This window comes from Crocuta crocuta, unplaced genomic scaffold (assembly GCF_008692635.1).
Source record: "Crocuta crocuta isolate KB4526 unplaced genomic scaffold, BGI_CrCroc_1.0 scaffold56, whole genome shotgun sequence".
Lineage (NCBI taxonomy): Eukaryota > Metazoa > Chordata > Mammalia > Carnivora > Hyaenidae > Crocuta > Crocuta crocuta.
Window position 1 is genome coordinate 2,308,638 of NW_027531334.1, and position 27,889 is coordinate 2,336,526.

The following is a 27,889-nucleotide window of genomic DNA, read 5'->3' on the forward strand; positions in this document are numbered from 1 at the left end:
AATGGAGGGCCTGAAGTGGAGGGGGAAGGGTGCACCGAGAACAGCAGTGCGGCTGCGCGCGAGGCGGCCGGCGCGCCGGCGCGCAGAGGGGGCGGGGTGAAAGGTCATAGCGCGGTGGCGGGTCTGGCTGGCGGCGGCCGCGGGCGGGAGTCGATTGCCCGGTGTGCACGTGTGGAGAAGCGGCGGCACAGCGCGGCCGCGGGAGACACCCCCGCCCCCTTCGGAGACGCAGGGCTGCGCTCGATTCTCGCGGCCTCCGTCACCCGCTCAGCTCCCTGCCCTAGGTGGGGAGGCCGGCTTGTGGGGGTTGAGTGGCCCGAACTGAGGGCTCGGAGAGCTCAGGGCGGCGACGACAACGGCGTTGATATCGGTGGTAACAACGGCCTCAGCAGGCGGGGAAGATGAAAGGGTGAGAAGGGCAGCCGGGCAGGGCCCGGCGGGCGGGGGAGAGGGGCAGCGAAGGAGGGGAGAGACTCCGGGCGAAGACCCGGCGGAGGGAGAATTCTGGGCTTCTGTCTGCCCAGCTGAGGAGGCGGATGCTCGGCGCGGGCTCTTGGCGGGCTGAAGGGCCAGCAGGGGCAAAACCCGGGGAAGCCAGGATTTCGGCCGGGAGGACGAGTATGGGTCGAGCGGACACTAGCAGCCGAGTGGGGCAGCAGGGAAAAGGCTCTTGTGAGGCTCCTTGGGCCTCCTACCTGGGAGCGGACGACGGAGCCCCCACCCCCCATCCCCAGCCCGCCACTCCAAGTGGAGTGATCTGGTTGTCCTCTTCAGATCCAGGCTCTGCCCTAGGAACTGCGGTCTTTGACACGTTTCCGTCTTATTTACACTTGGAAACTGGGCAGAACCTTCTGGAGGGAGAAGGAGTTGGAATAAAGAGCGTGGGGCTGAGTATTAAGAGCTAGTGACTCAACTGGATTTGGGTTGGGTCAGAGCGAGTGGAGGAGGGGGAGAGAGCGTGAGCTCTACAGTCTTGGGGTGCCAAAATGTTTGAGGAAGTATTGTTGATCAGTAGGTGGAGCTATTGCTCCAGTAGTTTACTGTTGCCCCTGTGCTGTGAGGGGGGTTCTTGGTTACCCCAGGAAGCTTTTTTTTAGGCAATTAGAAAAATTAATATTCTTTCACAGTTTCCCTCTTGGATAAAATTAGGGATTATATTGGTTCAGCTCTTTCCATTTGGATGATGTCACCTTACTATTAAATTACATACTCTTAAAATATTAATTACATAACAGTATTTGAAAATATTTCCTAAATCCTAAGCCGTTTTGGAGCCTTCCTTTTATCAGTTTTAAAAGCTGAGGGTTTTTTTTTTTCTATTATAGCCAGTCAGTTAAAGAATTGGAATTCTGTTTCGAGTTAGTGAAGCCTTACAAACTGTTCAGCCTTTTGAAGGATGAAATAAAAGTCAGTCTTTGAAATAATCTCAAGCTGCCTGAAGCAAGGCTCTAAATATCGATGTGTGTGGGGTCGCAGAGGTCCAAGAAAGTTTAATTTGGCCTTAGGTCTGTAATATGATTTCCTGCTCTGAGTTTGCTTTATACTGGAAATTCATTCTAATGTTTAATTGTATGTTTTACATTAAAGTGTAGGAATAATGAAATTTTCGTAGTACCTGCGCTATTTCGTGTCAGATTCTGAAGAGTTCCAATCAGGATACTAATTGAGGTGTGGGAGGTACTGGTAATATTTGAACCATGAACTAGAAAATTTGGCTATTTTTTATATGATCCAATGTAATTTAGTGAGATTTTTCTTTTTTTCTTTTTCCTTTAATATGCATGCTGTCTCTTACTTATTTTTGTATTATCATCAGTGTGTGATACTTGTTCTGTTAAGGTACTAAAAATAAGGCTGAATAGGTCCCATGTTTGAGACTCTGCATGGTTCTATAAAGGAAGGCCTTCAAGAGATTATTTTGGGTGTTTAGAACCAAAATCTTTAACTCTGTCTTGCTAGGGTGTAATATTCTTTCTGATATCTAACTTGGCAATAGAAATGGGGTCAAACAATGACATTATTCACAATCTTCCTGCAGTTAATAAACTTATGAGGCGATTAGCTCTTTATTTAAAATGGTGTTTTATATGTGTAACAACATGATGGTGCTAAGTCACCAGAAACAAGTAACTGGCCAGATTTGGAGGAAATTTATAGTTCTTAAGTTGGTACCATAAGCTAGCAACTATCCCCAAAATGAAGGGTCCTTAGGTCTAGTTCCTATCACTTACGATTGGGAGCTTAAAGTTGTGTTCATCCTAATGGTAAATTTTTAAGATGATTTCACAAGGAATTTCAGTCCCTTTAACTTCCCAGACAGCTAACTCCCAGGTAAGATGGGACTTTAAAACGTGTTTATAAGTCTTGATTTAAGGCACTGAACAAATGAAGATAATAGACATTATTTAAAAGATTCTAAGGTCCTTGAGTTCAAAGACTTGTATCATTATGCACAATGTCATTAGCGTTATAGTCCTGACTCTTGAAGAACTTCTAATTCTAGATCAGTCTGTTTACTGTTTTGTGTTTTTGCCTATATTCACTATCCTTTTCAAACTTTTTAAAGTTACTAGGTTATCTGATTTTTTCTTCATGTTTTTACTTAGTTTTTATTGGTAGTATCGGGACATTCCATTGTGTTGGCATATTATTTGCCTTTCCTCCGTAGGAAAGTAGATAAATTTCCAGTTTTTAATTACTGCACGTATTTATATGCATGGTCTAGAAATTTGAGGTATATTACAAACTATTGTTTCCTTTGAACTAAAGCTGCTAGTTTTTATGGACAGGAATGTTGTAGTTTGAATTAGTGGATGGTAAGCTGGTAATTTTTTATCTATTATTCCTTTCTAGGGAAGGTGATATTTAAATAAGTCACAACCATGACTGAGATGACAATATAATTAGTATAATAGAAAGTAAAACTGAATTCATTTACCTTTCAGTTGTAGCAAAGGGGTATAAATTAGTTCTAATAAAAACGTCTTTAACAAGATGTGAATATGTGCAAAGTAAAGATGGGAAAGTAGATGACAATAATGTAAGTATAGTATACAGAGCAGTATAGTTTACTAATTAAAATATTAAAATCAAAGATTCTGCAATCAAAAGAATATGTTGAAGAACTCAGAATAATGGTTATCACTGATAGGAGCACAAGAGAGTTTTCTGAAGTGTTAGAAATATTCTCTGTCTTTACCTTGGATATTGATTGCATGGATGTATATATATAGATTTGAAAAATCATTGAACTGTTAACAAGATTTGTGCTCTTTACCATACAAATTCTTTACTTCAATAAAACAGGTTTTTTTAAAGGTTGTATTGCTCTTTTTGTTGGGGGACAGGCAGTGTGGCTGAAGGAGAATTAAGGAAACTTTGTAAACCTCCGGTTTGTACTCCAGGCTTCTATGAAGCCAATAATTTGTAGGATGTGGATTGAGATACTGGATTTTAAAATATTTTTTTATTGTTCACTTGCTGTATTAAGATGAATTCACATAAAACAACCTACCATGATTTGTTTTAGAAAATCAATATAATGACCTAACCAATAAAAGAAAATAAACCATGATAAGGTTTCTTTTTCAGTATGTAAATGACCAGGTACAACTACATCCTAAGTCATAAGGTTAGGTGTTTGCATCTGTCTGTAAATAAAATCATATAATATAGAAAAGAGATCTGTTAACAATACAGATGTGTGCACCGGTGACTAATGCTATGTTGACATTAGTGTTGTGATTTTTTTCCCCAAAATTGTGGACAGTTGTTAGTAAAGTTCTGAACAAAGAATAATCAAGAATTTCTGGGTCAAAAAAGATTTCTAAAAGTTATCCATATAAAGCATTATCTTTCAAAGATAGTGCTTTTGCTGGACCAAACTAATATTTATATTAACTTTCACTTTGCTTACGTTTTCCATTTTGGCCTGTGGAAATCATTTGACTTCTGATTTTCTCTTCCAGGTATTAGCTATGGCTTCCAGCTTTGCGCCAACTAAAAAGATAAAACTTTTCAATTCTTTATTTAAATGGTTGTCCTTTTTTCTTTTTTTAAGCGCAACCTACAGAAACCATTAAAATACCAGTTGCAACTGATAGAAACTTTTTTTATCATAGAAATGAAAATTGTGTGTATTATAGTTTAATAACTACAAAATTATGTAATTGTCTTATCATAAACACTTGCTTTTTCTTGATCTGGTCTCTTCTGTCAGTTTCTATATGCATTCACTGCCTAACTTATTGGGAAAATGGTAGTCCTGTCGTGTCTAATACAGTGGTAACTAGCTACATTTGGCTGTTGAGCAGTTGAAATGTGGCTTAGGTTACTGAGAAACTAAATTTTAATTAAAGTTTTAAATTTAAAAACTGGTAGTTGATGGACAATTTTTGGAACAACCTAGATATGTGAATCTAGTATAAATTTTATGAAATGTAAATATAGATAAAGTATTTGAGAGGAAAATTAGCATCACAGTGTAGTATGCACTGTTTTTTTTAAAAGACTTGGTATAAAAAAGATTTTTTAAAAAAGGAAAGGTAATAATTTTTATTTTGGACATGTTGAATTGATTTCACCTGTTCTTTTTGTCTTGTTAGCGTAGGTATTAGAAACTTTTAAATTATGTCTGTGACTCTAATTGTATTTATTTTGGACAGTGCTGGGCTAGACTCTGGAAAAAAAAAACTGTAAAACACGATCTCTTTCCTTAGGATCCAATTTTCAGATGGTTTCTAAATAGTAAATACGCAGTTTGTGGGCCAGCAGATAGCATATGACTGGTTATACCTCTGGTGAAGGATTCTGAGGCCACTCTTGGTTTTAGATTAAAATATAATCTAGTTACTTTGTCTGCCATGGATAGAGAAGGAATGATTGGAAGTATGCATTTTTGCCTTTCTTGAGCTAGGGTGACCTATAATTCTGCCTCTATTGTGGCTGAAGCTGTTACTGGAAGACACTTGTTTTAGAAGTCCAGAGGCTTTTCTCAGTCCTCGATAGTACAGCGGTAAATGCTTGTTTATAAAAGCACTTGATACACGTCCTTAATTCTTTTGGATAATTCCTTAGAAGTGAATTTTTTGGATCAGAAGGTGCTGGCATTTTAAAATCTCTGGTATTTGTTGCCAATTGACCTCTAGAAAGATAGTGGCAATTCATACTGCCAACAGTGTGTGAGAGTGCCCTTTTCTTCTCCAGGGCTAATGGGGAAGGGGAGGGGTACTTGCAGAAAACTTAAGGAAAAGGAGGAAGGTGTTTCATCCATTAGTGGTATAAATTACCTTCTTCTGGGATGAGTGGCATACATTAAGCATTTGTAAAATGGTAGAAATAAGAATTCTTTACAAGTTGGATTTGGAGACATATTCACATAATAGCCTTAACTGTAGTTTTACTTTGCTGCTTAGATAATAAGTGGTATTTCTCTCCCCACGTTTTTTTGTTACTGTTAATTTGATTAGTCAAGTTGGACATTTCCCACTTTTACTGGCCATTTGTGTGTCTTTGTGACTCACCTGTTACTTGCATAGGTTATCAGTTTCTAATCTGGATATTGTATTTTGACTTCAAATTACAAAGCAGTCAAATACAGTATTCTTTAGGAAATGGGGTTGAGACATTCAAATTAGTAAATATTATCAGAGTGATAACAGTTTAGGACCTAGAACATGAGAAGAAATATTTTACAGAGCTTGTTAAACTAGTGTAAGCAGGACAATTGTATTAGCGTTTTAAACATTTCTTATTTATCTTTCCAGAAAACTAAAAATTTCATTTAAAAATATATTTGGATTGCCCCCAATCTTTATAGATTACTATTCATAGCATAATTTTTTCTCCTAAAGGAGACTTACTTTAATGCAAAAAGCACTGAACTAAAAGCAACCACATTTTATAGTTCAGTATGCCACTAACAATAATTCGCATTAGGATCACTAGTAGGTTTTTTGACCTCTGGGACTTGGTTTCTTTGTCTTTAAAGAAAACAGCTTGAACCTGAACAGGAACAGCCAAAAGTTGAATTTTATGTGCCCCTTCTAATATGTTCATAGTATTTTATCAGTATTTAATCTGCTGATAGCTTTGATGAATTTTCAGATTGCCAAAAAAAAAAAAAGTGATGTCCTTGACTATTAATATCTACCATGACTGCTATGGCATGTGTGTCACTTGTTTGCCATCCCTGGTCTCTTATCAGCTCTAACTTTCTATGATACCAGGAAACAAAACTTTGGAATCACGGGTCATATTTGAACTGTTCTCTTTTAAGTTATTTTCTTCATTTTGCGCTTGTGTCTGCCTTTTGAGTCTTGCTCTCCCACCCCTCCCCCTCATGGCACTTTTACTTTTTTTTTTTTTTTAACAGGTACCTAATACCAGACCATAGATTCTCAATTCTTGCAATACCTCTAAGATAGCTTCCATAGTCTACTAATATATCTCTAGGTACAGTATCTTTTGTTTACTAATGAAAAAAGCATTACAGAGGTGAACCAAGAAGGAAAGGAAGCTTGATGTGTTATGGAATTTTTGAGTAGTTACATACTGCCAAAAAACGATGGGAGAGAGGGAGGGTGAGGCCAGTGGCTATAGCTAGGTGATGAGGGGCTTTATATGCAGTGCTATTTGAATTTCATTTGGCAGGTTATATACAGCTATTAAAAGATCTTAAGCATTAAAAATAAAGTGATCGTATTTGTATTTTCAAAAGATTATTCTGCCTTGTCATGGCTTTGTCTCCTTCATTCTAGTCTTATTTCTCTTCATTAGGCTGTTAGAATTTGTGTTTAAATGATGCTCTGAAGCATACTGCTTAGAGAAGGGGTATGGGTAGAAACAGGTTATGAAGATACTTGGGGAGCAGAATTAATAGGGATTAAAATGGGATGTAAGAGTACATCTAAAACTAAGTTTTTTATATTGGATGGGTGAGGGGACTATTCCTAAAAATAGAGGATAGAGATAGGTGTTCTAATTTCTGATAGAGGATGAGTTAAGTTTTCAATGTGTTGAATTTGAGATTCCTATAGAGGTAACTAGTAAGCAGTTGGAAATATGTGGTTGGACTCATATTTAGAAGTAAAAATATTTATATTATTTATTTAAAAATTTTTTTTAATCTTTATTTTTGAAAGAGAGAGAGACAGAGTGCGAGCAGGGGAGGAATAGAGAGAGAGGGAGACACAGAATCCAAAGCAGGCTCCAGACTCTGAGCCATCAGCACAGAGCCTGATGCGGGGCTCGAACTCACAGACTGTGAGATCATGACCTGAGCTGAAGTCAGACACTCAGCGGACTGAGCCACCCAGGCATCCCAGAAGTAAAAACATTTAGGGAATGTAATGGAAAAGCTATAGCTGGAAAGAAGCTCTCCTAATTGAGTGTATGGATGAATGATCATGGAAAAATTTTTCAAAGGATAATTTGGTTATTTTCAGGTTATTTTATTTCAGGTTATTTAAGTAGGTTTTATCTGATGTGTGCTTAGCTTTTCTAGTATCCCAACAAATACTTGTTGACATTTTTGTACACTTGATTCTTGCATTTATACAGCTTGCAGAGCTAATCCAGTCACCACCACTTTTTTGATGCCTGCTAAACCTCTAGAACAGTGAGTCTTAAACAGGCTCACACCTTCCACTCCTGGATATCTGGTAATGTCTGGACACATTTTGGTTTGTCACAATGGGGTGGAGCATTTAGCGGGTAGAGACTAGAGATGATGGTAAATATCCTACAGTGCTCCACAGAGTCCCTCACAACAAAGAATTATCCAGCCCAGAAAGAAGAAACTGCTCTAAAATCTAGATGAGAGAGAGCCCATCAGTTAAATTAAGGGCCTAGAGATTCTTGTACTTAATGAAAGTAATTAATCAATTCCTTAAAATATTAGAGGTCCTGCCCTAAATCTTATAGTTCATTAGAAGAGGTAAGGTATAAAAATAAATGCTTAGAGTGGTACAGAGATACTGTGCCTTGGAAAGATACAAACAATATAATATAGTTCAGATGAGGTGGAAATGTCAGCAGGATGACTGGTTAAGACCTCATGAGCAATTCGTTTTAAGCTGTGCTTTGGTAGATGCTCAGCGGACTTGTAAATTAATCTTTCACGAAATTGATTTGACGGCAAGAATTTAGAACCAGATTAATGCTAGCTAAGACAATTACCTACCCTAAGCCCAAGTTTTATGCAAATCCCTTTTATCATTAGCACACCTTAGATAAGTGTTCCAGGTTTGGTATTTCTCTCTCTCAACCTTGAGGAGTAAAGGCTCCTTTGAGGGTAGTCATATGGGTGGCTGATCTTGCACTATAATGGTAATGTGTAGACATAGGCCTGGCTCTGGCTTTATCGATAATTGGCTGTATAAACTACAGGTACATCTGTGTCTGGGCTTCAGTTTCATCATCTGTGAAATGAAGGGGAATGGACCCAGTGGCTTCTAAGTTCCCATCCAAATCAAACACTCTGCACAAGAAATATCAAGCAGTTAAAATTTTGGGCTAAGTTATACTCAGTACTCATTTAGAATGTAAATAGTTAGGCTTTAAGCTTTCTCTGTACAGTTCTTCACTTTGTCTTTCTGCAGTGTAACTTAAAAAGTCAGACTTTGTAGAGAAAGGCCTACTTTTGTGTAGTCATATCTCCATCTTGTGGCCCTTCAGAATATTGCTACTAAATTTTGTTTTTATAATTATGGGCATAATTGGCATTACTTTTAATAGCTTAAAAACATTTGAGTATTGGGGCACCTGGGTGGCTCAGTCGGTTGAGCATCCGACTTTGGCTCAGGTCATGATCTTGTGGCTTGTGGGTTCAAGCCCTGCGGCGGGCTCCATGCTGACAGCTAGCTCAGAGCCTGGAGACTGTTTCGGATTCTGTGTCTCCCTCTCTTTCTGACCCTCCCCTGTTCACATTGCCTCTTCTCTCTCTCAGAAATAAATAAAAACATTTTTAAAAATTAAAAAAAAAATTGAGTACTTATTATCTGGTGTTGCTGTGCTGAATTCTTAATAATGCATTATCAGTTGTGGCACAGGGTTTGTTTTAAGCCACAGATAAAGTTTTGCTGCTACCATAGGAGCACCTGGGTGGCTCAGTCAGTTATACTGCATTTGACTTTTGGTTCAGGTCATGATCTCCCAGTTCATGAGTTCTTCGAGCCCCATAACGGGCTCTACACTGACAATGTGGAGCCTGCTTCAGATTCACTATCTCCCTCTCTCTCTGCCTCTCTCCTACTTGTGCGCGCGCTCTCTCTCAAATTTTTCTTTAAAAAAAAAGTTTTCCTTCTACCATATTTTAAGTGTAAAGATAGTAGAAATTTGACAGAGTAACAGATTCATCTTATGGTGCTGACACAAATAAGTAACTAATGGGCTGTATAAAGTAGGAGGCCACTAAGCTGTGTTCCAAATTTAAGAACTTGATATATATACAAGGGCACTTTTGCTATATCATTCACCCCCCACCCGCCGCCTTTAGATCCTTATTCTAAAACCTTGGGTGTGAAGAAACATTGGGGTTTGTTATGGATTTGAAAAACATGGAAAAAAAAAATAACACGTCACATGAACTTAACTTGAGCCAAAGAGTATTTCAGTTTAATTACTACTGTATTCAGTTTTTTACAGTTAGGATTGTAAACTAGTGCCAATAAGAACCCAGGAACAGGCAGATAAGGTAAATGAGTAAAAAAAAAAGATGAGAACTGTAGGCCCTTTTTTTTTTTTTTTTTATGTTTTTATTTTATTTTTGAGAGCGACAGACAGAGCATGAGCAGGGCAGGGGGAGAGAGAGAGGGAGACACAGAATCGGAAGCAGGCTTCAGGCTCTGAGCTGTCAGCACAGAGCCCCATGTGGGACTCGAACTCACAGACTGTGAGATCGTGACCTGAGTTGAAGTCAGACGCTTAACTGACTGAGCCACCCTGGTACCCCAAGAAATGTAGACTTTATGTACAAGCTTTTGATTTAAATGTAAACAACCAACTTAAAAACAAGAAACTGTTGCGTCTATTAGATGTAGCAGATTTGACTTTTAGTCCAGGAAAATTTGGAGTTTATCTACAGAAGAGAAGTCCTAAACTGATAAATTAAGATAGTTTATATTGTTAAATTACATTAAAATCATACCAAAATAAGGAAACAGTGTAGTGATCAACAACTAGGTTTCAGGAGTCAAGCTGATTTGAGTTTGAGACTAGCTCTCAATACTAACTATAGTGTAATATGCTGTTTACTTACATAAGAAAAATAATTCCACAATTTATGTGAAATCCACTTCTCTGTGACCGTCTTTAGCCTCTTTTTCCTTCATTGGAATTCTTGGATATAGAAATTTACACATATGCAGTGGGAAGTTAACTAATTTAGGTGAGTGTTAAATTTGTGTAGTTAGGGGCGCCTGTGTAGTTAGGTGGCTTATTTGGTTAAGTGTCCGACTTTCACTTAGGTCATGATCTCGCAGTTCGTGGGTTCAAGCCCCACGTCGGGCTCTGTGCTGACTGCCAGCTCAGAGCCTGGAGCCTGTTTCAGAGTCTGTGACTCCCTCTCTCTCTGACCCTCCCCTGCTCACGCTGTCTCTCTCTCCTAGAAATAAATAAAACGTTAAAAAAAAAATTTAAAAAAAATTGTGTGGTTAACATAAGAAGCTTTAATTATTAAAGAGGCCGCGATGGGATGTGGAAATCTGAGTTTATAACTGGCAAGGCGATTCTGGCATATAGCCAGGTTTGGAATCCATTCTTGGATTTTGTGACAGTGATTCTCCAGATTTATCCCTCCTCTCTTGAAAATTGTTTTCTCAGACTTCTTTATGGGCTCCTATTTGTTTACCCCTAAAATTCAAGTATTTCTTTTAGTAGTTATATTTTTAGATGTTCTAATTCACTATGACACTTTTTTTTAATGTTTTTATATTTTTTTTGAGAGAGACAGCGTGAGCAGGGGAGGGTCAGAGAGAGAGGGAGACACAGAATCTGAAGCAGGCTCCAGGCTCTGAGCTGTCAGCACAGAACCCGACGTGGGGCTCGAACCCACGAACTGTGAGACCATGACCTGAGCCTAAGTCAGACACTCAACTGACTGAGTCACCCAGGCACCCCACTAAGATACTTTTTTTGACGAAGAGAGAGAAAATGTTGTGAGCAGAAGAGGTGCAGAGAGAGGGAGAAAGAGACTGAAGCAGGTTCCTTGATGTCAAAGTAGAGCCCTATACAGGGCTTTATCTCATGAATAGTGAGATCATGACCTGAGCTGAAATTGAGAGCCAGAGGCTTAACCTAGTGAGCTACCTAGGCGCCCCTCAAAATGATACTATTGGTAATGTGGTATGTTCACATAATCGGTATATATATTATGCAGTATTTTTATTTCAGGAAACTCTCAAAGTGATGTGTAACAAAATTTTTCCTTATGTGTTAAGTTAATGGAAAAACTCTGGGTGTGTTCCCTCTACTATCTGTTTTTATCTACTTAACACCAACATTGCTTCTAATCACATTAGGTAGCATGTAAACTACATTTATATAGGAGTGCCTGGGTGGCTCAGTTAGATAAGTGGTCAGCTTTGGCTCAGGTCATGATCTCACGGTTTGTGAATTAGAGCCCTGCAACAGTCTCTGTGCTGACTGCTCAGATGGAACCTGGAGCCTGCTTCAGATTCTGTGTCTCCCTCTCTCTGCCCCTCCCTACTCTCAAAAATAAACATTAAAAAAGTTTTTAGGCTACATTATATAAATACTTTTTCAAATGATAAATCTTACCCAAAAAATGTTTGGCAGTTTATGGAAAAAGAAATAATGTCAGGGCATGTAGGCCATTTACACCAAAAGCAAAGACTGTATAACAGGCTATCCTGAGACTTAGGAATTTAGAAGAGGAAGCCTGTACCAGAATGGAAGGCTCATTTTCATCCAGCTCTCATTCAACTTCTTTTCTGCAAACCAAAGGCTTGATACAGCTGGAAATTGAGGAGTTGTGGTTTGTTAAAGGTTTGAATTCTTGTCTTTGACCGTTTTTCAAGAAGTGGAGAATAAAGCATCAAATGCTTTCTACTCTGAGTTTTAGTATCAAAATTACAATCTTTGTTCTTTCTTGGACAAAGCTGCTAACAAAACTTAACATAAATGCAAAATACTACAGCTTGTAGTTCCTTATGTAATAAGTAATGTATGTTTGTTTTATTTTATTTTTTTTTACAGAAATTACAAAAGTAAATAGGATGTTGAGTCCTCAGTGCATTCAATTCCAATAGATAGTATTCTCATGTTCTTTCATCTTTGATTAACACTTTCCCTTTTTCCTTTTTTGCTGGAGTACTTCAAAGGAAATTCTTAATATACTATCCCATTCTATCTGTAAAAACTACAGTATGAATCTTTATCGTGGAAGGACTTAAAATAAAAAAAAGAGTTCTAATACTGTTAAATCTAATATCATCTTATGATCTGACACCCAGTCTGTATTTGCCTTTTCTCATTTGTCTCATAAATGTCTTTTTCAAATCAGAATCCAAGAAGTTCCACACATTTTCATTGGCTAAAATATCTTTTTTTTTTTTTTTTTTTTTAAGTTTTCATGTTTATTTTTGAGAGAGAAAGAGAGACAGAGTGCGGCTTGGGGAGGTACAGAGAGAGAAGGAAATAGAACCCAAAGCAGGCTTCAGGCTCTGAGCTGGCAGCACAGAGCTTGATGTGGGGCTCCATCTCATGGACCGCATGATGACCTGAGCCAAAGTCAAATGCTTAACTGACTGAACCACCCAGGCACCCTCTCATCATCTCTTAATGTGATAGTTTCTCTTTTTTTAAAAAACAAAGCATTTTAGAATAGTTTTTACCTTTACATTTGTGAAGATGGTACAGAGAATTCCCAGTTCCCCCCTTTTAGTAACAGTTTACATTAGCATGGTACACTGTTAGAATGAAAAGGCAAGCCAAAAATTGGGCAAAAATAGTTGCAAATTATATACCTGATAAAGGGCTTGTACAGAGAATATAAAATATATAACTTTGTGTGTGTGTGTATAAAATACTGCATATAAGGAACTCTTACAACTGAGTAAGATAAATAATCCAGTATAAAAATAAGAATTCTTTTATTAATTAATGTTAAAATTGTGGGTTTATTCTCAGGCCTAGACCAGGGACAAAACACTTAGACATTACACCAAAGAAGATATACAAATGACTAATAACCATAAAGAAGGATGTTGTACAGTATTAGTCATTAGAAAATGAAAATCCACTGAGATTATCACTTCATACTAGTAAAATGGCTATAAAGAGACAGTAGAAAGTGTTGGTGAGGATGTGGAGAAATTTGTAGGAAGGCAAATGATGCAGCTACTTTAGAAAACAGTTTAGCACTGTTTTCCATTACTACTGTAACAAACTTGCTGGCTTAAAAACACAAATCTGGGGGCTCCTGGGAGCTCAGTTGGTTGAGCATCCAACTTTAGGTCAGATCATGATCTCATGGCACATGGTTCGAGCCCCACGTCAGGCTCTGTACTGACAGCTCAGAGCCTGGAGCCTGCTTCAAATTCTCCCTCTGCTCCCCCCGCCCCCCGTCTGCTACTCACTCTTGTCTCTCTCCAAAAAAAAAAAACAAAAAAAACCCCACACATTATCTGTTACCTTAGTTCTTGAGGTAAAAAAATCTCAAATAGATTTTATTGATCAAGGTGTTAGTATGAATGGTAATTTTAAATAGTACCACCCCCCTCCCCCCAAATTTGTGTCTATTTGAAACCTTGGCACATTACCTTATTTAGAAATACGGTCTTTGCAGATAAAATTAAGATAGTCATTCTCAATTAGGGTAGGACCTAAATCTAATGGCCATTGTCCTTAAAGGAAGAGATGGGAGGACACAAACACACACAGAACACCATGTGAAGATGGAGGCATGCATTGCTTGTTACTGCCACAAGCCAGGAAACATCTGAGGCCACTAGGAGCTGGCAGAGGCAAGGAAGGATTCTAGTCCGAATCCAGAGAGCATGGCCCTGCTGGCCTGATTTTAGATTTCCAGATTCTGTAAATTTCAGAGAATAAATTTCTGTTTTAAGCCACTGAATGGTAATTTGTTAAGGCAGCTTCAAGAAATTTACACAACATTGTGTTTCTTACAGAGGTTCTAGAGGAGAATCCATTTCCTTGCCTTTTCAGCTTCTGTAGACCACCTGCATTCCTTGTTTTGTGGCCCTTCATCTTCAAAGCCAGCAGTGTATGTAGCTTCTTGAAATCTCTTGCTTTTGCTTCTGTTGTCTTATATTTAGTTTTTCTTTTTTTTTTCTTTTTTCTTTTTATTTCTGGGAGATAGAGACAGCGTGAGCAGGGGAGGGTCAGAGAGAGAGGGAGTCACAGACTGAAACAGGCTCCAGGCTCTGAGCTGGCAGTCAGCACAGAGCCCGACGCGGGGCCCGAACCCACGAACCGCGAGATCATGACCTAAGCGAAAGTCGGATGCTTAACCGACTAAGCCACCCAGGCGCCCCTGTTGTCTTATATTTAGGACCTCTGTGATTACATTGGGCCCACCCAGATAGTCCTGGTTAATCTTCCCATTTCAAGGTATTAGTCACATCTGCAAAGTGTGTTTTCCATGTAAAATAACTAAGATTCCTATGGATTAGGAGGAACTTAACAGAGGACAATGCGGGAGGAGAAGGGGAAAAATAGTTGGGGGGGGAGGGAGGCAAACCATGAGAGACTCTTGAATGCTGAGAACAAACTGAGGGCTGATGAGGGTGGGGGAGAGGGGAAGGATGATGATGGGCACGGAGGAGAGCACTTGTGGGGATGAGCACTGGGTGTTATATGGAAACCAACTTGACAATAAACTAAGAAAAAAAAAGATTCCTAGGATTGGAACATGGACATACTTTGAGGGTCATTATTCTACCTATCACAGGCGGTTTCTTTAAAAAGTTAAGCAGGAGCGCCTGGGTGGCTCAGTTAGTTAAGTGTCCAACTTCAGCCAGGTCATGATCTCATGGTTCATGAGTTCGAGCCCCACTTTGGGCTCTGTGCTGACAGCTCAGAGCCTGGAGCCTGCTTCAGATTCTGTGTCTCCCTCTCTCTCTGCCCTCCCCCACTCACGCTCTGTCTCTCTCTCAAAAAATGAATAAACATTTAAAAAATTTTTTTAGTTAAAAGCTAAGCATATTTGCCATACAACCCAGCAATCTCATTTCTAGGTATCTACCAGAGAGAAACTAAAGCTATGTCCACACACAGACTTGAATGCAGTATTCATAACAGTGTTATTTATAATGACCATGAATATTACTAAAATGGCCATCAGGTGGTGAATACATAAGCAAAATATGGTATATTCGTACAATGGAATATTGTTTGCTGACACATTACATCATGGATGAACCTCAGAAACATGCTACATGAACGAAGTGCAGTGCAAAAGATCATGTTAATTGTATGATTCCATTTATATGAAATGTCCAGAAAAGACAAATCTATAGAAAGAAAGTAGATTTAGTGGCTGGCTTTGGGTAGGAAAGGACATTAGCTTCAGATTTGCACAAGGGATTTTGGGAATGGGATGTGAATGTTCTAAAGCTGAACTGAGGTAATGGTTGCACAGATCTGTAAATAGTCTAAAAATCATTGAATTGTACACTTAAAAATATGAATTTTAGGGGTGCCTGGGTGGCTCAGTCAGTTAACCGTCCGACTTTGGCTCTGGTCATGATCTTGCAGTTGTGAGTTTGAGCCCTGCATCAGGCTCTGTACTGACAGCATGGAGCCTGGAGCCTGTTTCAGATTCTGTGTCTCCCTCTCTGTCTGCCTGTCCCCCACTTGCACTGTCACTCTCAAAAATAAACATTTTTTAAAAATAAGAAAAATAGGGGCGCCTGGGTGGCTTAGTCGGTTAAGCATCCGACTTTCGCTTAGGTCATGATCTCGCAGTTCGTGGGTTCGAGCCCCGCGTCGGGCTCTGTGCTGACTGCCAGCTCAGAGCCTGGAGCCTGTTTCAGTCTGTGACTCCCTCTCTCTCTGACCCTCCCCTGCTCATGCTGTCTCTCTCTCTCCTAGAAATAAATAAAACATTAAAAAAAAATTAAAAAAAAAATAAGAAAAATACAAGATTTAGAAGGTGGGAAGGGGCCTCAGATTATTTGCAGTACACTAGCTTACAAAGGACATGTATCCATAATGCATTTAAAACCCAATTTTTTTAAATGGGCAAAAGATTTGAACAGCTCCTTTACCAAAAAAGTTCTATCAGTGACAAAGAAATATATGAAAACATGTTCGACATCATTTGTTATTTCGAGACATGCAAATTAAAGCCACAACGAAATATCACTACACACCTATTAGTGTAAATTTTTAAAGGTTGACAGTGCCAAATTCTGGATGCAGAACAACTGGAACTCTAGTACATTTATAATCCAACATTCCCTCTTTTTGGTATTTATTCAAAAGCAATTAAAAGCTTATGTTCACACAAGAACCTATACAGAAAGGTATATAACAACTTTATTCATAATCTCCAATAACTATAAACCTAAAAATGCCTTTCAACAAAAGGGTAAACCATAGTATGGATATACTATTTAGCAATAACAATGAATGAACTGTCGATAAAACAGTGTGATAAATGTCAAAAGCATTATGTTGAATGAAGGAAGTTAAGCAAATGGCTCTGTATTATGTGATTCCATTTAAGTGGCCTTCTTGAAAAGGCAAAGATATGGGGAACAGAAAACAGATTGCTTAGGACTGGTGGTAGAATTGAACAGTGGGTCGTGAGAGAGATTGTTGGGTGATATATCTATATCTCAAAAACTACCATTGTTCATGTTTGTAAAGACTCAGAACTATACACAAAATAAAGTGAATTTAACTTTATGTAAACTTATGTTATTAAGTTTATTTATTTTGAGGGGGGTTAAGCAGAGAGAGAGGGGGTGAGAGAATCCCAAGCAGGTTATGCCCTAAGCCCAGTGCATGGCACATCTGGCAAACCGTGAGATCATGACCTGAGGCAAAATCAAGAGTCAGACACTTAACTGACTGAGCCACTTGGTGCCCCTAAAACTTTTTTAAAAAGCTAAGAATGAAAATTGACCCCCCCAAAAAAAGGCTTGAAAAATAAAGAACTGAGAGTTGATACATATAGAAAATTTGCAAGCTTGTGGACTTGAATAGACTATCAATTATATTAATCTGGACAGACCAAATACTACAGTTGTCAAGTGCTTGCTTCAGCAACACATATACTAAAATTGGAACCATACAGTGAGGTTTAGCATGACTCAATGTGATGACATTTTCCCTTTTTTCTTTCATGCTGTTTTAATAAGTAGAGGTAATAAATGCACATTGCATAATATTTAAAGAATTGTGTAACAAAAAAAAAATTCTCCAGTTGTCAAATTAGAGGAGCAAGACTTTAAGGTATATGCTGTTCACAAAAGAAGGATACAGAGAGGTTGAAAGTAAAAGATGGTAAAGATACATGATGCAGTATTGATTAGAAGAAAGCAGTATGTCTATTGTTGAATAAAGTAGACTTAAAGACAGAGAATATTACAGCCATTCATCAACTCATAACAGTCTCAAATATTTATGCTCTTAAAAATATAACTTGAGGGGTGCCTGGGTGACTTAGTCAGGTAAGCGTCCGACCTCGGCTCAGGTCATGATCTTGCGGTCCGTGGGTTCAAGCCCCGCATCAGGCTCTGTGCTGACAGCTCAGAGCCTGGAGCCTGTTTCCAATTCTGTGTCTTCCTCTCTCTCTCTCCTACTCCCCAGCTCATGCTCTGTCTCTTCTGTCTCAAAAATTTAAAGGAGGTAAGAGACTAAACTGCACCCAAGGATGAAAGAGGCTATCAACAGAGAAAGCTGCTGGTGATACAAATTTTGGGAGGAAGATCAGAGATCTGGTTTTGGGTGTGTTTAATTTGAGGTGTCTACTACAGATGCTTTGAAGTTTGGAGTGACCTCTAAGCCAGAGAGAGATTTGGAAGATGGCAGCATTAAAGCCATAAGATTTTGATATTGAAGTCAACCTAGAGAGCAAGTGTAGATAGAGAAGATAGGGAAGTACCATCTTGATGTGCAAGCCCCTCACAAAATTGTTCTCTTTCTCTCCAATACCAGCTTCTACATTTACACAAAGCACGCTTTTTTTAAAAGTTTATTTATTTATTTTGAGAGAGAGAGAGAGAGAGAGAGCGCATTAGTGGAGTAGGGACAGAGAGAAGGAGAAGGAATTCCAAGCAGGCTCTGCGCTATCAGATCAGTCAGACACTTAACTGATCCACCCAGGTGCTCCCCCTACCCCCATTTTTCATAGTTTTATGGTTTTATTAACACAAATATGACATGCACATAAGTTGTCTATTCATTTCGTTGCTGCACAGCCTGGCATTGGGATTGGTGGCTCTGATGGCTAGTTGGCTACTCTTTCCACAATGACTTTGTGGTTCTTGGAGGAGACATTGTAAGCAATCTCTGCACAATAAGATTTGTTGCCCATCAAGAGCACTTTAACCAAGCTCCTTGACATTGTGAACTAGAAACTTCATAAGCTGCTGGGCAGCATGTGCTGTTTTCTTGTTGCCCCCATAACCAGTGTTGGACAGCAAGATCTGGCCCTTGTACCCTATTGTCAGTGCTTTTGAGTTTCTGCCAGTTGTGCTTAATTTTGACACATCGGTCTGACTGGTGCCAGAGGAACTTCTCTTGGCCCACTTTCTAAGTGTCTTGGGCTTCACCAGAGGTCTATAAGTGGCCATGATGCGAAGTAGGAGATGGCTGCCACCTCTGCAGGCAGTGTAGTGGTGAGGAAGACCATCACACAGTACACTTTGTTTTACCAAATCAGACTGCCTGTAGTTTGGGGAGCACATCATTGCTATTTTGTTTATATATGTAATGTGTATTAATATATGTGTGATGAATATATACACATACCTGTATTTCCTACCAGGTATAAACTCCTTTGCTTTCCACATTTTAGCATATAGGTGTTCAAATATTTATTGAAATAGACCCAATTTATGCTTTGAATAGGCAACTATTATGTTCATTAAAACTTTAGAAAATTTCAGATTCACAGAATTCATGAAAACTCTCTTTAATTTTCTAATACTTTGAAATTACTTTTGACTTTAAACGTTCTTTTAACTTCAAAAGTTTATTATTTGTTTACAGTCATGTTCTCACTTTACATTTTTGCATAGCACTCTATGCTTTTGATACTACACGTTCTTTTGCTAAATTATATTTACAAGTTGCTATTACTCTGGTATATTTAGACTATCCACATCTTAAAATAATTCAGAGCTAAGTGATCAAGATTACAGAAGTATTCCATTTCAGTCCGACATATCATGTTCGAGAAAGTTAAACTATATTTGAAGGTGAATTTTGCTGATCTATTAAAGTTATATTTAATAGATACTTCTTAAACAGCCACCATACAGTATTCATAGTATACCAATTCTGTTTTGAAGTGATATGCTATAGTATACCAAATCTGTTTTGAAGTGTGTGTGTGTGTGTGTGTGTGTGTGTGTGTGTGTGTACAGAAAAATACAGGGAGACCGTATATATCAGACTAACTTCTGGTAGTAGCCTTAAAGGATTTTCACTTCCTAAGTAATTTTTATGGTAATGGACTTTTTTTTTTTAATCAAGACCTGTTTTGTTTTTTTTTTGATGCTTTATTTCTTTTTGAGAGAGAGATAGAGACAGCATGAGCAGGGGAGGATCAGAGAGAGAGGGAGACACAGAATCCGAAGCAGGCTCCAGGGTCTGAGCTAGCTGTCAGCACAGAGCCCGACACGGGGCTCTAACCCACGAACTGTGAAATCGTGACCTGAGCCGAAGTCGGACACTTAACTGACTGAGCCACCCAGGTGCCCCAAGACCTGTATTTTATTTATTTATTTACTTATTTTTATTTGTTTATATTAAGCAGGGAAAGATTAAGCTGCCTATTTCCTAATGATTTAATACAGTGTTCTGTGTTTAGGCCTGTTCTGCCTACTCTACTGGAAACTTTTTTAATAGTTAACTTTTATTTGGTTTAATTCTAGCATGTTGTAACATAACCACCTTTTCCTTTTGTATGAAGTCAAAAAATACCTGGTTGTTATTTTTTAAATTATAAAGATACTTGAAGTGTGGTGATTACCTAGAAATCATTCTTTTTTTTTCTTTTATGTATGTACGTATGTATGAGTAATCTGCACACAACATGGGGCTCAAACTCACAACTCCCAAGATCAAGAGTTGCATCTTCTTCCAACTGAGCCAGCCAGGCATCCCACCTAGAAATCATTCTTAAACTTTTTAAAAACTGAGAATTTAGGACGTTGGCTTTCTAGGTTAAGTTTTTATTTATTGTTTACTATTAAACTTCATAATGTAGTTTTTCGGTTATTCTAAAATACGGAGACTGACTTTTGGTTGCAATAGATAATTACTGTACTCATTTTGGGGTGCTATACTTAGTGAAAGAGTAGCATTCTGCTAAGTGAAATAAACTAGCCAGACAGACAGTGGTGAAATCTAAAAAAATCTAAAAATCAAAAAAAAAAAAAAAAAGTCAAACTTGTAGAAACAGAGTAGATAAGGGGTTGCAGGGTAGGAGGAATAGGAAGAGATTGGTAGAAAGGTATAGACTTTCAGCTATAAGGTGAATAAACTCTGAGGAGCTAATGTATAACGGTGATTATAGTTGATACTACTGTGTGTATAATTGAAACTTGCTAAGAAAGTAGAACTTAAATGTTCTTACCAAAAAAAAAAAAAAAAAAAGGTGAGGTGATAGATGTATTAATCATGGGAGGAATACGTTTTCTTAAAAAAAGAATAGTGTAGGTAAGATATCCCTGTATTTTAATAATTGTGTATTTTACAGCATAACAGTATCTACCAATAAAAAACTTGAGTGGTAGTTGGTGGATAAGTGAGCCTAAGCAGGTTTTAATCAGTAAAAGACTTGGAGTGAAATGTTACTTCCTTCAGCCTTAAAGAAGACAAAAGCCAGGGTGCTTTTATGAAGAGGGTAGTTGTTCTTAGGGGGATAAAACCTAGTTAAAGAACACCTGAATCTCACAAAGGGACTTCATTTTAATTGTAACATACTTAGGAGAAGCCATATTTAACCATATTTATTTATATGTCTAAAAATTGGAAAGGAGTATAATAATCTTTGTTAGCTATTGACTAATGCCGTTGTGATCTGGAACTAGCACCCAGTGAGTAGGACCCACTGCTTGGTTGACATCAGATTGTTTTATTTTTCAACTGATTTTTTGTTTGTTTGTTTGATCTTCTTTAAAGTATTTTATCATCTACTGTTGTGATTTTTTTTTTTTAAGAAGGCCAATAATGTATGTAAGCAACTCTACTAATAATGCCTAGTGGTAATAGGAAGAAAAATATGTGTAGATGCTGTTCAGGTTTGTCTTGTCACATTTGATCAACCTTTAGCTTATGGTGGAGAAATGAACTTGAGCTATTTAAAAAATCCTTTTGTTGACAGCATTATAGGCAAAACAACTTTGTTACTATGAGTCTGAATCATTTTAGCTTTAATTCCTTTTCCCGTGAAACCAATTGTTTTGATTACATCTGGTTTTTCAGAAATGCTACTGTGGCATTCTTGATAAGTGGTTTTCAGATAGGTCCCCCACCGCCCCCCACCACATGTGGATTCCTTTGTTCCATTGCCAGAGATTCTGCCTCTGAAAGTGTGGGGTGTGAGGTCCAGGAATCTGGATTTTGATTTTTTTTTTTAATTTTGTTTTTAATGTTTTATTTATTTCTAGGAGAGAGAGAGAGAGAGAGAAAGACAGTGTGAGCAGGGTAAGGTCAGAGAGAGAGAGAGTCACAGACTCTGAGCTGGCAGTCAGCATAGAGCCTGACACGGGGCTCGAACCCACGAACCGCGAGATCATGACCTGAGCGAAAGTCGGATGCTTAACCAACTAAGCCACCCGGGCGCCCCCAGGAATCTGGATTTTGAATACCACCCCATGTAACTGATGTGGTTCCTAGCTCAATGTATATAATTTTTGTCCCATTTTCTGAGAATAAATTCCTAGAATAGAATTACTTGGACAAAGACTATGTACCTTTCAGGCTTTATGAGACACAAAGTACTAGACTGTGTTCCAGAGATACTCTATTTACATTTTCACCAGCAGAATATAAGAATCACATTTGCCATCCCTTTGCCAATATTTGGTATCATCAGTCCTTTGCATCAGTAACAGATGTCTAAAAACTGTAAACTGCAAGGAAGATTTTTGGCATTTATATAGATTATTAGTCTGGCCTTCTGAGTAATTATTGTTTACCATATTTGTCTCTAAATACATATTGTATGCACGCGACAAATTGAATCTGGATAGAAAGGCTGGCAGAATCTTATAAACGGTAATCTTTGTAGGAATATAAAGTCACTATGAAATGTTGGATATATCAGTCATGTAAAAAAGACGTGGTACTAGTATGTTTATCTTAACGAATGAAGCTAATTATATTTTATTGAGTACATTTTGATTTGTTCCAGTAGCCGGATCGAGCTGGGAGATGTGACACCACACAATATTAAACAGTTGAAGAGATTGAACCAAGTCATCTTTCCAGTCAGCTACAATGACAAGTTCTACAAGGATGTGCTGGAGGTCGGCGAGCTAGCAAAACTTGGTATAATACATTTTTTTTCCCTCCCTTCATTTGTTTTGTTGGTGTTCATGACCCCTAGTTTTTAATATTAGAGCAGAGTTAACTAATTTAATCTCTTTATTTTACAAATGAGGAAATGGGGGTGATCTGGGTTTTGAGAAAGATCTCTGAGAAATCAAGACGAAATATTTTTTATTTTTACTACTTATTATTTATTTTATTTTTTTAACATTTATTTATTTTTGAGAGACAGAGCATGAGCAGGGGAGGGCAGAGAGAGAGAGAGAGGGAGATACAGAATCTGAAGCAGGCTCCAGGCTCTGAGCTGTCAGCCCAGAACCCAACAGGGGGCTCGAACATACAAACCGTGAGATCATGACCTGAGCCGAAGCTGGACACTTAACTGACTGAGCCACCCAGGCACCTCAAAATATTTGAATTTTTAAAGAAAATGCTAAATACCTTCTCTCTTATTTAGTATGTGCCTGTGTGTTTTCTCATATTTATCTTTACTCTAGAGGATGCCTAAATTCCTAAGACAATATAGGAAATTTTTGAGGGTTTTGCTGTTCCGAGAAGCTGATAGCAATAATTTAGCTCTTATAGAAGGGGAGGAAGATATGAGAAAATGTGTTGTACTGTCTTTTGAACTCTATATTTTTTTATTTTCCATGGCAGCGTATTTCAATGATATTGCAGTAGGTGCAGTGTGCTGTAGGGTGGATCATTCACAGAATCAGAAGAGACTTTACATCATGACACTAGGATGTCTGGCACCATACCGAAGGCTAGGAATAGGTAAAATTATTTGTGTTTTTTTTTAATTTGTGTAAAGAAGCATAAATACATCATTACTGTTTCTGACCCATTGAGTCACTACCGTTTCTTTTGGGAATATTGGGAAAGAGTTACTGAATTATTTAAGGTAGAAAATAACTTGATTTGTTAACGTAATTCAATTAGAAGCCCTATAGAGATTTGTCATCAATGTCCCTTTTGCTTTTTCCTTTTCTCTGGCAGGGCTTGTATGTAAAGGTTGTTTTTCTATTAGAGTTTTTAACATGTAGATAGTAGGGAGAGAACAAAATTTTCAAAAATCAGGTTGTCTAGTGTTTACCTCATAGATCTTTTAGGACTCAGTAAATGTTAAGGTGATTTAGATGTGTAATGTAAAGATTGATTTTTCTAAGATTATTTATTGTTTGTCTTGTTAATAGGAACAAAAATGTTAAATCATGTATTAAACATCTGTGAAAAAGATGGCACTTTTGACAACATCTATCTGTAAGTAAAATGATATTTAATGTTCTTATCTAAAGAATTTAATAAATTGGCAATAGAAATCTTTACTGGAAACTTTAAAATCTGGTTACGTATTTAATAGCCTTTTGGAAAAACTATGGAAGTAGTGGTTATGAAGTTTTTGTTTTGTGTCAGTAATAGATCAGGAACCTAAGATAAAACACTCTCATTTTGCTTTATTATGTTGGTGTGGGAGCTCCAAAGTCACAGGGATGAAACCAAGACTAAAATAACTCAGAATTGAAGAATCAGTATTGTTAATACTTTTCTCGTGCCATCTGTTTGCTGTCTGGGTTTTGTTTAACATTCTCAGTGACAGACTCAGTAGTAGTAGAGTTTAATGTCAGAATCAGAGTATCTAGCTGATAATACCAATATGAAGATTATTATTATAACTTTGGCACTGGGAAAGATTAAATTATGTCATGCTGTTTTGAAGGGTAATTGACAAAACTTTTTAAAATATAGAATGTTTTTTATTAATCAGGAAGAGGGTATATTCAGGCATTTGAGACAATAGGATATTATTTTTCTGTCATTTTTTTTCTGCATGTGTTGGTATGGTCTTTGAATCATCCCTGTGGTTATTTACCTATTTATAATTCCAAGAATCCTTTCTTTTCTTGCAGTGAAAAATGTTATGCTAGCTAGGGTACTTTACCCTTTGTTGATTGTAAGAATCAAACCTATTTCTGAGTCTCAACTTCAGCCAGCTGTCTTGCAGATGTAACAGGTTACAAGTGTAAATTTGTCATCTAAGTTTTTCTGAAATGAATACCTAGTCTTTGTTGATTACTAGTAATTGTGAAGAGAATCTAACAAATATCTGCTGTAATCCAGCTCCAACCAATATGAAGCTATTTGCAGAATATGCAAAAGCTGATGAAGTCTTCATTTTTTTTTTTTTTTTCTGATACCCTCTTACATCTCAGGCATGTCCAGATCAGCAATGAGTCGGCAATTGACTTCTACAGGAAGTTTGGCTTTGAGATTATTGAGACAAAGAAGAACTACTATAAGAGGATAGAGCCCGCAGATGCTCATGTGCTGCAGAAAAACCTCAAAGTCCCTTCTGGCCAGAATGCAGATGTGCAAAAGACAGACAACTGAACAAACTAGAAATGAACTTTCTTGCACTTGCTTGTCGCCAAATAAAAGAGAGGCCCATTGATTTTTTTTACCCCCTCTTTCTTTCCCCACCTCCTACCTTGTTCTTGTCTTCCTTTCTTTTTCTTTCCTCTAAAAGGTTTAATACTTCCAAGGACTTTCAATATTAATCATGTTTGGATTGTTTTAGTTTTCTTACTTTTGTGAGGTGGTTTGATTGTAGGAAGGAGGAGGTATAGGTCTGTTTGGTTTCGTAGTAAGATATATATGGTCCCAAAAATTTGGGTGTCAGTGTCCATTTTTTTTTTTTTTATGTCCTGCTTTCACATTGAAGGGCAGAGCCTACAAAATGTTGTATATATCAAAAGACAGAAAGAAACAGCAATATCTTGTTCTCTAATTCAAAGACAAGTTTAGTGTGTTTGTGGTACTTTGGGTTTTTCAAGACTGTGGGATACTAATCCCTAGACATTGCCTTCACTCCACCTTTTGTCCTTCTGAGTGTTATCTCAGGAGTTGGACCATTGTTATCCTTGTAAGAAATACTAAGCTTATTTTGTTTTTTAAGCAATTATTTCTTTCTTCCTTGCTAAGGGTGGGTGGGATGGTTTGGTAGGTAGTGTTTACTTTGGTCTCAGTATTTGAGTTACATGAGTGGGCTGGTTGTTGGCAGGTTTATTTTTCCTGCTGTTGATTGTTATTAGTGGCATTAACTTTTAGAGTGTGGGCTGGTGAGATTAATTTTTTTTTAATATCCCAGCTAGAGATATGGCCTTTAACTGACCTAAAGAGGTTTGTTGTGATTTACTTTTTTTCCTGTCCTTTTTCTTCAGTACACCCACAATAGTTAGTCTAACCTTAAAAATGGGAGTTGATGTCCTTATAGGTCAATACCCCTAAATAAATCTGAAGCAGGTATCGTCTCTTGGACATCCTAAAAAACACCTAAAAGGAAGCTTAGATGGATTTGTGGCACAATAAAGCATTCAATGTCAGCTAATGTGGACTTAAAAATGTGGCCACTGAGCATTTGATTATATAGGAGAGAATATCTAGACAGTATTTTTGAAAATAACATAGCTGTGCTATTGCTTATCTGTTGGAGAACATCCCAGATTTGCTTATTTTCTGTGCCTATGATATTGAGTTTAAGGATTTGGGGGAGGGGAAATTGTTAAACAAATTGCTTCTATTGGAAAAGTAGAAGTTTAGAAGTGTTAATAACACATTTCACTGTGACCTCCTCTGCTGATGTGACTGGTTTATGCCAGATCATTTTCTGACACAGGGAGTGGCTTGGATGGGTTGATAACTTTTTGTAAGATAGGAGACATCTGAAAATTTCATGTTTTCCTCCATTGTCCCATATTGAATATTTAAAATTCTCTAGATTGCCAGTACTGGTGGCCCATGAAATGTTCTCATTTGACTTTAAAACAATGCACAGGGCTTGAATTATCTTGTCATTTGACTTTAAAAGAAAATTTGAATGACAATATTTATCCTCATGTGAATTCTGATAATAGAAGTCTCATCTCTCCAAATATATTAAATGGCAAAATTATTTTACACAATGTTTATGCACATTTTGTAATCTTAAGTTCTTCTTTGAGAATGTGAAAGTACAAAGTACAATAGACTTCAACGGTCTTAATTGAGTGCCAAGAGTAATATAGAAAAGGAAGATAGTTGAATGAGTTTATAGGATTCTAATCTTAAGATAGTAAAAATGTAGAAGGACCATGCTGGTTTCTTGGGTATCAGTTTCTTAAGCAGTCCAGATACAAGCTTAGAAAAAAAAGTTAGCATTAAGCACCTTTACCTTCATGGATAAGCTTCAGCTTGCTCTTGCCAAGAGAAGAGTGCTTGAGTTACAGAAGGCATACTTAGTTTGAAGAATTCAGCCTTTTTGTAAACTTCCAGATATCAAAATAGATTTTGATATATAAATGAGTTTTCTGAGATGACACTGCCTCTATTTCTATAACCATTTCACCTGGACTATCTAATCAGTCCTATGAATGTATCCCTAAATGTGGTTATTGAAAACTGAATAGCTGCCTCATGACAATTAAGTACATGTTATTTAAGGAGGGAAGAAAATTACATTTTGAATTGAGTGTGTAGGCTCCTTATCATTATACTTTCTTTTTCCACACTAGACAATGACTTTACCTAAATTTTAAATGTTTGGAAAGAGTTAATTGTCCTACATCAAACTTGTATTAAGTAATTCCATCCATTTAAGGAAGAGGAGGATGTAGAAGCAGTAGGAGCTGGGTACTAGTTCATATGCCTGTGAGTCGCTAAAGACTCAAATAATGTCCCATATTGAGTTGGTTGTTTTGGAACATAAAAATTGTTGAGGTAAAACAGTTCTATTAACTGGAAGATCAGAGAATGTATCCATATTTTTTAGGGCAGATAGTTTTTACTGTGGGGCAAATAGGTAAAAATTACCCTGTATTGTAATTGCAATTAGGTTCTAAAGAAAAGAATCTTCAGAGAAATCTATGCAATATATAATTGTCCAGATAAGTTTTAATTTGGGGAAAGAAGTTCTAAAATATCCCCAAAGCAGTTAACTCATCAATTGAAAGTCCTCCAAAAATAGAGCTATTGGGAAACCGTGGTTTGTGGGTGGAAAAGAAAAGCTCCCTCAGTTTTTTGGAGGGAATAACTTTAAAAATACTTAAATGGCTAAGTTTACTTGGTGCAGTTAAAAATTAAACTTGTTGATTTTAACATTGCTGTTACATCTGAAATAAACTTATGTGATGTTCTGGTA

The 27,889-nt window shown here is 37.6% G+C and overlaps 1 protein-coding gene across 2 annotated transcripts; it reads left to right on the forward strand.

The window, feature by feature from the left end:
* The first annotated feature begins 98 nt into the window (after window positions 1-98).
* On the forward strand, window positions 99-27,889 carry NAA50 (N-alpha-acetyltransferase 50, NatE catalytic subunit). Of its 2 annotated transcripts, none has more exons than XM_077771792.1 (5): window positions 99-409; window positions 22,577-22,713; window positions 23,371-23,490; window positions 23,910-23,976; window positions 24,927-27,889. In XM_077771792.1, the coding sequence occupies exons 1-5, from the start codon at window positions 402-404 to the stop codon at window positions 25,102-25,104; spliced, it is 510 nt and encodes a 169-aa protein (XP_077627918.1). In that variant the 5' UTR covers window positions 99-401; the 3' UTR covers window positions 25,105-27,889. The 2 variants fall into 2 exon arrangements, with proteins under 2 accessions (XP_077627918.1, XP_077627919.1); XM_077771793.1 differs by having other exon boundaries at window positions 22,580-22,713.